Source organism: Chenopodium album, chromosome 20, assembly GCF_948465745.1.
Source record: "Chenopodium album chromosome 20, dcCheAlbu1.1, whole genome shotgun sequence".
Lineage (NCBI taxonomy): Eukaryota > Viridiplantae > Streptophyta > Magnoliopsida > Caryophyllales > Amaranthaceae > Chenopodium > Chenopodium album.
This window is the reverse complement of record NC_137853.1, coordinates 25,151,273-25,164,402: the sequence shown is the minus strand read 5'-3', so window position 1 is coordinate 25,164,402 and position 13,130 is coordinate 25,151,273. Positions and strand designations below refer to the sequence as shown.

The window sequence follows — 13,130 nt, the reverse complement described above, 5'->3', positions numbered from 1 at the left end:
GTCTATTTTTAGGCGACATTTCCGACCTCTCCTTTGTTTATATAGCTATTTCCTTCTATTTTTGTAGTAAGAAGTTTCATAATAGAATTAGATCATATTCTTAGCTTAGTTGAGAGCTTCTCTCTCTAGATCTAGGGGTTAGTTTTAGGAGTAGATTTTAGAGAGAGAAAGTGAAGAATTTCAATGGTGATTGAGAGATTGAAGATTCAATGGTGACAATTGTATTGGAGATCTACTCTATTATCAATGAGCATTTCAAAACTCTATCTCATTTATTGTTTTGTTTAGTATTCATGTTTAGATTGTTTGATTTTGATTGGATTTTGATGATTGATGATAGATCTTTGACATTCATATTTGTTTGGTTCTATATTGATATTTGATCTTTTATTAGTGGATTTGTTCTTCTTTTATTGTTGATTGTTGATTACTTTAGTTGTTTGTTGAATTGATGATGTTGCTAGAGTAGTTGTTTGGTTAGGGATTTGGTGAAGCTTGTATTATGTAATGGATTGATGTAGATTGGGGATTTTGATGGAGTTGATGATGTGATTAAATTGGTTAATTGATTATGTGCATGTGTGTGTTTAATTTAGACTTGATCACCCTAGTTATTCACACTAGATTGCATTGTAAGTTCACATTGATACGGACCATTGATTTGTGGCTTGCATTTACACGATTGAGGTGTCTTGTGATGTTTCCTAGTTAGAGTTTATCGTAGTTGACGCTAGTTAGACCTCTAGGAGAATAGCTTGATATGCTCTTTTGGTTGCATAATTGATCTTCCCTCACATTGCTTGACTTAGTCAACTTCCTAAACCAATTTGCATTGTTCATTGCCATTATAAGTGAATCCTAATCCCTAGCATTTTACTTGTTTGGTTTCTTTGTCTTAGTAGTTGTTAGTGTCTTCTTTTACCCTTAGTCTTCGACCTAGCTTAGGCACATAATTGGAAGCATTTAGACATTACCGTTCCTTTGGGTTCGACCCTTGACTTACCTCTATATTTGTATTTAGGTTTGTTGAGTGTTTATAAATTTTGTTTGGCTTAGGAGGATTAGTCCAACGACCTAATTTTCCCACGTCAGTTAAAAGCCATTCGGCCAATTCTGTCCAAATGGCGATCCGATTAAAATCCTTAAAAAGGTATCAGGATATTCGGACGAGGCGTTAAGCCCAAATAGGCAGACAAGCGGTCTCGTCCGGCTCTGTTAGCAATATCAAAAATGTTTCAAATGAGCCCAAGGTACTCGAACGGGTAAAGATCAGAGGAGGTGGCCCAGTTGGGACGAGCCACCCCCTCTGAGGGGCAAATGTTTAGGGTAAAAATTACCCCTCATACGTGTTCCAATCCCACGAGGACACGTGGCCCAATAAATGGGTGACACGTGTCCCAATAGGATGATGACACGCATAAGCAACAAGAGAGCACCTGAAAATTAAGGAATGACATAAAAGGAAAAAGGCCTCCTAACATCAAGGAGGGCCAAACTCCTAGGAATGCCGCAAAACGGCACCCCCAGAGGACACATGTCCTCCACTGATTGCGCAGCCAATTAATGGCCCTAAAATCTAGGTCACTTACCCTGAGGGTCACAATTCCCCACCCCTATAATACCCCAATCATTGATGATGGGAGGAGTGGATTGTGACATATCCTTACAAAGAGCACTAAAAGCTCCAACTTCTCTCTACTTTCTCTCTCTAAATTTATTCCGTTTTCGATAACTAACTTGATCGTCGGAGGCGAATCTCCGCCGGAGATTCGTTGTTTTGCATGTGTCCGAGTCCCGTTGCTAGTCAGAGCGTGACCAGTATCCCGAGGGATTTCAAAAAACCCCGAAACAACAGGTATGTTCTTTTTCAAACACTAGCATGTTCTTTTTTTTTTGCCCATGTTCTTTGAAATATGTCTAATATTATTTGCGGGCGCACCATGCACCATGCGCATACCTAAATGAAATGGGTCAAGTAATAAATTAATAGGGGAAGTAGTAGTTAGCCTCCACCGATGAACTTGCATAGTTTGTTCTTCCTGATCAACTGCTTTGCTGTCTTTTGGAAAGTAATGTAAATTGGTGATATATAAATAAAGAATGAGAAATCTTCCTTGGGCTGACAGCACCAAATTATTACGCCTCCCTTTCTATTTTACTTTTGTTCTTGTTGATGAGATATTATAGAAAGCTTTAAGCTCTTCTACACATACCTTACTTTATAAAAAAAAAAATAAAAAAAAAAAAAAAAAAAAAAAAAAAAAAAAAAAAAAAGGAATCCAAATGAAATTTCAAGCAAGATAAGCTCTAGCTCTGAGTTACTTGCAACAGTGAGGATTTAATGGGATCAGCTATTTTACAAATGGCCTGGCATTTATTTCAACTGACTAATACAGTCAAAGGAATATAGAGGTAAAAATATGTTATGCACAATCCTCTTTCCTCTATATACTAATGCAGGGATGCCATTTCCAGCAGAAGGTGAAGTATCAGTGGTCCGAAGCATGTATCATGCAGAAGAGTAAACCACAGGAACATAAAAAATGCACTGCTCCATGTCCAACCTATTGGCAATTTCATCACTCAGCTCGTTTAAATTGCCAACAGCACTAATACTTGTGCATGACTTGAGAGTATACTGTTAACCAGATCCTGTTATAACCCAAGAACAGTTTTTGCATTCTTCAGTTATGCATTCACAGATCCTAATTCAACCAAAGCAACCACACGCTCAGCAATCTCAGCACCAGCATTTGGCTTTGCGGCTTGTAAAGCTCTATCAGACATTGCTGCCATGAGAACATCATTATCTGCAATGAAATTCCAGATTACAAACTTTCTTTACAACCGATAAGCAGAATTCAGGAAACACGAGAATAATGACAAGGATTTTTATTAGTATTTCCTAAATTCATAATTTTGAATATTAACAGAATAAAATTGATTTCCACCACCATCAAGATAAATGAAAGAACTCATAAAAAGCTAAAACAGAAAGCAAGAGAATTACTGAAGGAAAATTATAATATTTGAAAGGAAAAGAAACTATGACTATAATTCCAAGTAATTGATCATATAAACTTTCTTTTGAACCCATGTAATCCAACAGATTGTGTGGTATTCACATATTCGAAGCAAAGCTGAAACAATGGGCTTACTCTCACCCCTGGCTGTGGCAGAAATGCAGAACATCTTAAGAGTTATTGTTCAAGAAATCAAGACTACTGACATGATACCAAACTGTCATGAAATTCATAATCACATTGCCAGTAGAAGTTAAAATAAGTTTAATCTCAATTAAAAGAACCAATATAGTTTTTCAAATTCTACAAGGTCTTTGTTATCAAATTCTGCTGTAAAAATCAAAATTTGGGCATTTATTTAACTTGTATAGCATACCAAATTGTGTAAATAGATGACCGTCATTTAAAAGTAATCTAGCATCTTAAAATACCTAGGGTTCTTTGTTTCAGTTTTTAGTTTGTTGTTAAGCATTATGATTAACACACTGATATACTTCTGTTGTACTATGCATTTAAATGATTTAATGATTTCCAATAAAATGTTAACCTGTTTTTTTTTAAAAAAAAAAATAACAGGTCATTTTTCTCATATTGTAGACACCATGATGACAGTCTGTTCCAAAATTGCATCCTCATTATGTAAATCTTGCTCCAACAAGCACATTAAAAGCCGTACAGAAACAATCTAGCCCTGCTTTCTACCTATTTCTATCTTCTTCTTTTCTCCCTATAACCTTTCTGCCGTTCTGCTGACGTGCTGAAAAGGAGGCAGTACATCTTATGTTTTCACCGCAGAAAATTTGGTATTTGAGGTTAACTACTCACTGGGTACACTGTCAGTTTGTAACTAAATTCATGAGAAAACTATTTCAGATGATCAAGTGAGGCAGCTACAAAGAATAGTAGTCTTCAACATGGCCATGAGAATAGTAACTGAAGAATAGTAGTCTTCACCCGGGACAAGTAAAATGTCTGATATTGGTCTTACTATCCAGTACCCGTATCTTAACTAGAAAAAATGAAAAATTCTTCCCTCTACACCTGTAAATGGGTAATTACTTATCTCATGCAGTTAAACAGCATAGTTTTATTACAATTTAAAAACCACCTTGATGTTTAAAAATCATTCACATCCTTGTCCTAAGGCCGGACAACAGGATCCTAACTTGGTTTTAGGGGTGGAGGAGGCCTTCACAATAAATAAAAAAACATAGAAAGTTTAATGAGTACCCCTAAAAAAATGTTAAATCTTTGGCTTTAACTTAAAATTACTAGATGTTTTCCCATCTTTCATTCAACATAGAAAAGTTTGACCATATGATGAAACAAAGTTGATATCATACTATTGTGGAGTGGAGTGTGCATGCGGCCTGACAACGTAGGTGACTTGGGCCCAACAGTAGTCAATACAATCTCAAGTGCATGATTAAAATGCACCTGCTTGCTGCTTGGAGGAGGCATTTGCAATAAATGGTTGTACTGATGCTGGGATATATACAACCAAAAAACACACAGCCACATTTTCTAAACACCTAGCCTTACAGACCTCACAGTTGCACAAGATGGTGGCTCCTAAAGTCCATCTCTGTCGGATTAAGAGAAAAATTGGCTAATTTTTGTACTTCCTGTTTGTCAAGATAATTTGTGTCTTGTTCAAAAATTTGCAATATTAATGCAGGCCATAACTAAGATGCAGAGGTTCTAGGTGATATTCATTGGATGCATTGAATCATAAATATAGAACAGATCTTATTCTCTAACTTTTGTTTTCTCAATGCTGTAATGCTTATCTCAAGGGTTACCTGTGAAAATCAAGCCTCCTTGAGAATGCAAGCTATTGTTGGCAAGCTTGAATTATGCAAAAATCCTGAAGCTGATACTAAAAAAAAAAGTTTAAAAAAAAGGTAAAAATGCTTTTCCAGACACTCTTTTGATACAACAGTAGACTATTGATTCTTAATTCCTCACTTTCATTATCTGGTAGAAGATCCAAAATATCTCCCAGAATTTATCTCTGAACAAGTTGAAAGGTGCTATGTAGGAAAAACATAGGTAGAATAATAGGATGAAACAACTCACGAACTATTCGAGCTAAACTAGGTCAAATTTAGACCAAAGATTGTTGTTATTTAGTCAAGGGGTGATAATGAGAGAGTACTAGACACAAACTACCAGAGTTCAACTTGATCAAAACTCAAGTAGTGATATTATAACAAGTTGAGTTGAGCAACTCATAGCTAGAATAAATCACATAAGATTCAAAATTTCAAATGAATAGCGTGTTTAACTTACTATTGAAGGAGCTTATTCACTATAAACTACTTCCTCCGCTTTTTAAATTGTACCATTTGTCATTTCACGCTTAACAATGCAGTACTTTGGTCACTAATGTCTTTAATTATAATTAGGAAAATTTGTCAGTAAAGAACATTTCAAGCAACTTTATTGTCAGGACAAACCTTACAAATTTTTTTTGGCAACTTAAAACTTGATTGTAAAATTATTTTGTTGAAGACAACTTAGACCTCTAATTCACTCAATTAACCTCTAATTTCCCATATTTCCTCTAATTACTCATAATTCTCACTTAACTAATTAACAAATAAATTAATTTATAAATTAAGAAAAGAAAAAAAACCATCACCCCCACCACCAGCCAGCCACCCCTCCTTTTCCCCCACCCGTGGCAGCAGCCCCCCTCCCCCATCCGAGCCACTGCCTAGAACCCCCCCATCCCCAGCGACCCACCTCCACCGCCGAGCCTACCCCCTCCCTTTCCCATATATACTCTTGTATACTCATCAATATAATTACGCTTTCTCAAAACTTTATCAATAACCAATTTGGTTTATAAGTTAACAGCCCTTTTGGTTTAAAAATATAACAATTGTGAATTTGTGACATATAAGAGTATTATGTGCCAAGTGAGTGGAAAAATTAGCTTTGTTAGACATTTAACCCTTATTTCTTATTAGAGGGGGCACATAAAGTAGATTTTAATTGTTATTTTACCTCTATTATTTGTCGCCTCACTATTATAATACTATAACAAGTGTTTAGGCCCGGGCGATGCCCCGAGTAGTTTCATAGGATTAATTATTAATATACGTTTTGAATTATGACTCAATTTTTTTGTAATTAAAGTTTTAGTTCATATTATCATTCGCTATATTAATATTTTGTAATATAAAGATAACATCAAAGTATTGTATAGCTTGGTGGTAAGACATAAGGTTGCGGGAGTATAAGGTTGCGTGTTCGAATATTGGTTAGAACATTTTTTTAATTATAAGTGTATGGTTGTGGCAAGTGGGCAATGTGGCATAATGAGAATGTGATTAGCTGACATGGCGCTGATGTGGCATATTGAGAATTTGATTGGATGACGTGGCGTAATAAAGGGGACAACGTGGCACATAAACTTTCTTAGGAACGCTTTTTAATATATAAAGTATAGATTTTACTTAATTTCTTTTAATATTCACTTAATTAATAATGATAATTAAAAATAAATGGAGTATAATGAAAATTTATTTTCTTGACAAATGAAGTTACAACTACTTAAGCAATTGGGTGCTAGGAATTAGCATGGTTTACAGCACTAAAAATGGCAGAAATTAAGAAGGATGATGATGATTATAGTATTAAGATGAGAATTACACTAGTTTGAATGATAATTCCAAGAGGTGGATTCTCTCTCAACCCTCAAGTATGAGCTTTTGAGAGGCTCACTCTCTCCCAATAAGAAACCTCACAATATTCAACATATCCTTATTCCTCCTAATGAGGCCTATTTATAGAAAATCTCTTCTAACAAACCTCTAACTTATTGCCAAAGTCACTATTAGAAGACTATGATAAACATGCCCACCCCTTAATATTGATTCCTTGCATTGCGATTAATTTCACCTCAAGATTTTTAGTAATTGTTTATGTTTAAGAAAAAGTTAAGTGATATATGAGCAATTATTGTTTGTACATAAAGTAATCAATGTTTGAGAAAGAACAAAGGAAAGGAAATAGAACAAGAGAGGTGGAAGAATTTTCCCTATTTAGGTAACTGATTAAATTTCTTAAGTTTACAAACTTAACTACTTTACTCTTGGAAATAAATCATCTATATTGGTCAAAACAGGAGAAAAAACATGAGTGCACAACAAACAATTGTATACCTATAACGAGTGCACAACAAACAATGTATTTTTCCTCCTGCATAAATGGTATACCTATAATGTCCTATAACACCAAACAGAATATCAATTCTTTCTAGGATGCAGTAATTAATTACGAAGTGCGTATCTTACTGTTTCTTGAATATTTACGAAGCTTAAAGAAAATGTGGTATACCTATAATGTCCTTGATCGCATTTCGTAGAGTTGTTGAATCAAGTTCATCTTCGGTTAAAATTCTTGAACCAGCTAAATCTGCCATTAAAGATGCATTTTGGAATTGATGTCCTTCTGCATCATTTGGAGAAGGAATCTGCAGATCGTTTGATAAGAGTACTTCAAGATAGACTTATACAAAGATTGATGACAATAATGGTAGCCAAAACACTAAAATTAAAACAAGACACTCAAATGCAAACAGCAAATTGGCAATGAATGACATTCATCTTCACATAAGTAAGCATGCACCGAGGAACATTTTTTAATTTTTCACAATTTCACCAGGATAAGGATGCAAGATTCTAAAGATACCTGCAGGATAACAGAATATTGTAAAATAAAAGAAACTATAGTTTAAGCTATTCAACCAATTGGAGTGGTAGATTGGATCTAAAATGATACATTTCCTTCCAACTATTTATAAGACATAGCTGAAAAAGGCAAGTGAACAATCTGAGCAGTCTCTTTTGTAAACATTGACTTGAGAGTTGAGACTGTTTCCTACTTTATAATTTTCGTGCAAGTCAGCAGCAATAAGCAATCGAAGTTGATGCCTATTATGATTAAAAATGTGTCTATTGCTTTGCTTAGTTTTAAGGCATGATTATAGTTCATTAAGTACAGCATGAACTACATAAAGAAAGTTAAAGGGCGTTTACTAAAGAATATGATGTTTGGGAAGATGGTAAAATTTAATAATTTATTTATCCAGGAGCTGATTATTTCTGCTTTTAAGAAGATAAACCCCCCATGGTAATCTCAGCTCATTTCCCAGTTTCTCAGCTTCACATACCAAGGCACACTCATGTCACTTTTATTATCTGGGATGTCCAATTCGGGTACATTGTTCGATCTACTTTAACATTGTGTCATGGTGGTTCCTTTCAAGGTTAATTACACCAAGTGCAGGACAGGGTACCAATCTTCTCCATCACAAAGAACTGACAAGTTCAGGTATGATGATTTTGCAAGAGTGGGCTTCTAAAGGTCAGTCTAATACTGTTGTAATTAAGCCTTAAGCCACCGCCAGTAGCTGGCCCATCTAGAGCATGAACGTCATGTAAGTTTTAGTCCATTATTTATGCATCCACAATCACTCATACAACTATAATAAAATCTGCAATGCAAAAGGCCGAAATCACTTCCTTACATGAACCAAGCCTATTCGGTGCTTTGAACTCACCTACGCCCAAACATAGTGTTTTTCTTGTATGGGAAGCACATGTAAGCCTTATAACTACACTATAACACGAAGAAGATAGGGAAGATATGAAGGATAAAAAACCTTTAATTAATGAATCCCATGCCATCCTATGCTTTCACTCCATCACATCAATTAGTTAACATTTCAGACTATCCAGTACTGCAATCCAACACTAAACACACATGTTATACTTCTCTTCTCTTTTCCCTACTTAAACATTCAAAGACTAGATTATGAACCTCATTCTGCCCTCCGGTTCCATTCTTTATCCAAGTTACTAATATGAAGTGTGGAGTTTTGCTATTACTCCCAACATTTTAACTTCTTAAATGTACTACCTTTACATTTGCTGGTGCATGACCTTAGTCATTAAAATCTCTATTTTGTTTTAGTAACTAAAATAAAAAGTTGATGATTTGAATAAACACATTTAGACTTATCCAATTATATTTTACATGATAACATTCACTATTATGTATTAGTAGAAAAATATGGTCAAAGTTTATGTGACGGTGAAAAAGTCATTATGTAATATTGAAATATCAAAAAAGTGGAAGGAGTATTTCTATCTTGCGACAAGTTGCAGCATTAATCTAGATTTGTCATACCAGATGTCATTACAACAAAATTTGATCAAATTTCTTGTAAAAAATGATCAAAACCAAATACAAACCACCTGACATGATCATAACAATTTAAAGGATCAAAAAACCTAAAACGAAACTAAGATTGTTACCAGGATGGCAGGTTTCCCTGTAACCAGTAGTTCAGTACAAGTCAGCGCTCCAGCCCTAGAAACAACAAGATTTGCTGCTGTATATGCCATGTCCATAGAACGCAAAAACCTTATACAGAAAAATAATAAAATTTATGTTCAGATCATGTACAAAAACAAGAGGGGGGCGGTGGATGGGCAATTAGATGGACTCATGGACTCAAAAGATGCAAATTAAAGCTTTACACAAGTACAAAATACGAACAAAATAGGTCTATGAATAATATTCTGGGACTAACACAAACAAAAAAGCCTAGATTCAAAATTGACAACGGATGCAGTTCTGTAAACCGGAAAAAGGATACAGATCAGCAATGTTGACTTCCAGGCCAGCAATAGAACTGAGTACTGAAGAGAATATTAAACATATATAAACCCTATGTTCATCAAATGCTTTAACCAAACATAACAAGGCCATATCATATACGGTGAAAATAGGATGATTCTGTTATAATATTGTCAAAACATTTTATCTGGGGAATCAAAATCTGATGCAGCTGGCATACAAACTTGTCATGTAACTGTTGACCTTAAGATTTCGATGATGACACAACTTAACTTATCCACAAACTAATAGATTGTTTAAGTGTGTGATCAGTTGCAATTACTAGGAGAATTGAGTGTCTTGCGAAGATTCCACGAGGAACAACATAGCCAGGAAGAAATCAATCCAAAAAGAGAAGAGTTCCCTCATAGGAACTAGTGCTTCAGAAATGAAGACTTGAAAAGCAAAAGTTCCCTTCAAGGAACAGAAGCTTCATAGTATGAAGCTTCACCAAAGAAGAGAAGTTCCTTCCAAAGAACATCGGATTATAAGCTTCATCTGAGAGACATGAAGACTAATATATTTTTATATTTAAAGATTTATGTAAGTATAAGGATAATATTACACTTGAATTAGCTATGTGGAATTGGTTTTAAATGATTTAGTTGTTCCCGTCAAAGGAAAAAAAAATTGAATTGTGCATGCTTAATCTTAGGAAAACGGTTGGCTTTAAAATATTATCTCCTTATTTTTATAAAAAAGGATTTTATTTATTATTTTTTTCGAAAATCAGTTAAACAATCTGTTTTGTTTTCCAAAACTTGCGGCCTACTCCTTATGATTTTTCTCAAGTCATGGTCTTGCACATTAAGGAGTTCGTGTCCTTAATTTTAGGGCATGTTCTTCTTAGTGGGTAGAGTAGTGGCGACATGGATATGCAGCACAAAGAAGTTTTTCCACAGTGATTTTGGTCTATGAATAGTCAGCTGATTTCACTTGGTAAAACTCACCCTTGCTCAAATAGATTTCATCTTTTGTTTTCCTTAATTGAGTCAAGAGTCTAATTCTACATTAGTGAAATAAAGTGTTTTTATGTTGTTATACTAGAGTTGATTCTTTCGAGTTGTATTTTGGGGAATTGGGATGTTTGATTGAACTTCTGTTTAGAAGAAAGAGAAGTAACAAAGAGAAAGAGAAAGAGAAGAGAAGAGTAACAAGTTAGGTGACTTTTTGCTTGGGGCTTTGATTTCGGTGAGAAACTCGAAGTTAGCGTCTTTAGTTTGTAAAAGTCTTTTGCCCTATTCTAGTGAAAATTCTTTTCCTAAAATCCCAAGTGGTCGTGGTTTTTCTCCTTGTTTAGGACCAAGGAGGTTTCCACATAAAATCTCTCTTGCACTTTCAGTTCTTTAGGTTACTTGTTTTTATTTCTGCAAAATGTTTTTACAAATCTGTCATACTACAATTCAACCCACCCCCTTCTTGTAGTATTCATTGAAATATCAATAACTTTACCATAGAAGTTCTCAAAGTCAAAGAAGATAAAGAAGAGAATTGATGACAAAAAAATTCCTTGCCATTTTTTTCATTTATTTATATAGTGACAAAAAATGTTTTGCATGTTAAGTATAGGATATCACTAGAAATAAATCTGATCATATTTTCTTCTTATAATTAAAGAACCTATTGCACAAAACACAGTTCTTTAGGCATATAATCATATAAAGTCCTACACTTGTAGAACAAAATTTGGAAAAAAGGAACTCTTCCTGTAAATAGACATTAGGCAAGAGATTCTCCTTGAAGTAGCATGTGAAAAGGTAATGCTGCATGACAAGGGATCATAAATTTGCCCCCGGATTTATATTGACTTGTTGCATCAACCATTTAATTACTTATTGAAACATAGAATTGACCACAAGGCACATGGTCTGCTACTAAAGAAATCAAAACTAGCTTAAACTACTTGCAGAGTCACATGCCTAATAATGAAGCCATTAGAAGATTTAATGACATTGAATAAGACTAATTCTAATGCCAAAACATTCAAATGTTTTTTTTAGACTTGTTGAAATTATAACAAAACAAGTGAATTAGCAAAAGTATTTTTCATGGATTAATCATAAGTAATGGACTGAAAACATTTGCTAGTAAGAATTAAGTGAAATCATCATTCCTAATAACAGTAAATGAAAATGGAATCGAATGCAATCTTAAAGATAATAACATCCCAAACAACTAACGGCACAGCATAGAAGTGAAATTAAACATGAAATCGGGAGAATATACTCACGGTGCCAAAACTAATCGAGGATGATTTCGAACTAGACTCTCCATCTCATCAAATGATTCCACACCCGTCTCCCAGATAATATGCAAATTCGGCCGCTGCTCCAACATTTGAAAGTAGATATTAAATAAAGCAATGTTCATAGAATTAGCCCCAAAGGAGCCCCCAAGCACAAGCAGCAGCACCACCTCCGAATCCGAAACATTAGCCAACCTAGGGAAAAAATACGACCGTGCCACGGCTTTTGACACATTCTTCTTTAACAACAACCTCACAGGATTCCCACTCACAACAACCTTCTTCTTGTCAGTTGGAAACCGATCAATAGACGAATTATAAGCCACAAAGACAGAATCAGCAACAAGAGAAAGAAACCAATTCGCTAACCCAGGAACTGAACTTTGTTCTTGAATAACCATTTTTAATCCCTTAAGAGCAGCAATTAGGCAAATAGGAAAAGAGACATAACCACCAGTTCCAACTACAATTTGGGGTTTAAATTCCTTCATTATATTCCAACTTGCAATCATTGACTTTGCCCATTTTAAAGGAATGCTCAAATTTTTCAAGGACAAAATAGGGCGGAGTAATGGGGTTGCTGGTATAGCAGAGAAATCGTACCCGGAAGACGGCACGACCGTGCATTCCATCCCTGAATCAGTACCAATAAACAGAATTTTGGCATCTGGGTTTATGATTCTGACCTCATCAGCTATTGCTACTGCCGGAAATATTTGACCCGCGGCACCGCCCGCGGCGAATACTATTCTCAATTCCTTCTGCTTACCATCTGTTTTTCCTGCATTAGAGGAGTCAAGAGCAGGAGGGTCGATTGATACGCAGCAGAGAGTTTGAAACCTGAGTTTTGGTGGGTAAATATTGGAGAATTTGGTATATTTTGGTGGGATTTTAAGGGGGAAATGAGAGATTGTTGAAACCACCATTGTTGCTATTGTTAGAAGCTACTAAAAGTTGCAGAAGATTTTTTAAGGAGTATTAAATGCAACTGAGGTTTTGAAAATGAGTGACATTGGTACTTTGGGAAGATGTTGGATTTTACTAGAATTATTAATTCAGTGGAAGATATTCTAGTGTTGTATTGTAGCTGAACTTTAGACTTTAGAAACAGACAAGTTACTTGACTTTTCGTTGTCGGAGTTGGGTATTTGGAAAATGGTCCAAGATCG

The 13,130-nt window shown here is 35.0% G+C and overlaps 1 protein-coding gene across 2 annotated transcripts; it reads right to left on the bottom strand.

The window, feature by feature from the left end:
• Positions 1-2,284: 2,284 nt before the first annotated feature.
• LOC145598833 (uncharacterized) lies at positions 2,285-12,990 on the bottom strand. Of its 2 annotated transcripts, XM_081655228.1 has the most exons (5): positions 12,132-12,990; positions 11,947-12,041; positions 9,353-9,461; positions 7,371-7,506; positions 2,285-2,810 (listed from the first exon to the last, which is right to left on the bottom strand). In XM_081655228.1, exons 1-5 carry the CDS (start codon positions 12,885-12,887, stop codon positions 2,689-2,691), a joined length of 1,218 nt encoding a protein of 405 aa, XP_081511354.1. In that variant the 5' UTR covers positions 12,888-12,990; the 3' UTR covers positions 2,285-2,688. The 2 variants fall into 2 exon arrangements, with proteins under 2 accessions (XP_081511354.1, XP_081511353.1); XM_081655227.1 differs by having other exon boundaries at positions 11,947-12,990.
• Positions 12,991-13,130: the final 140 nt, after the last annotated feature.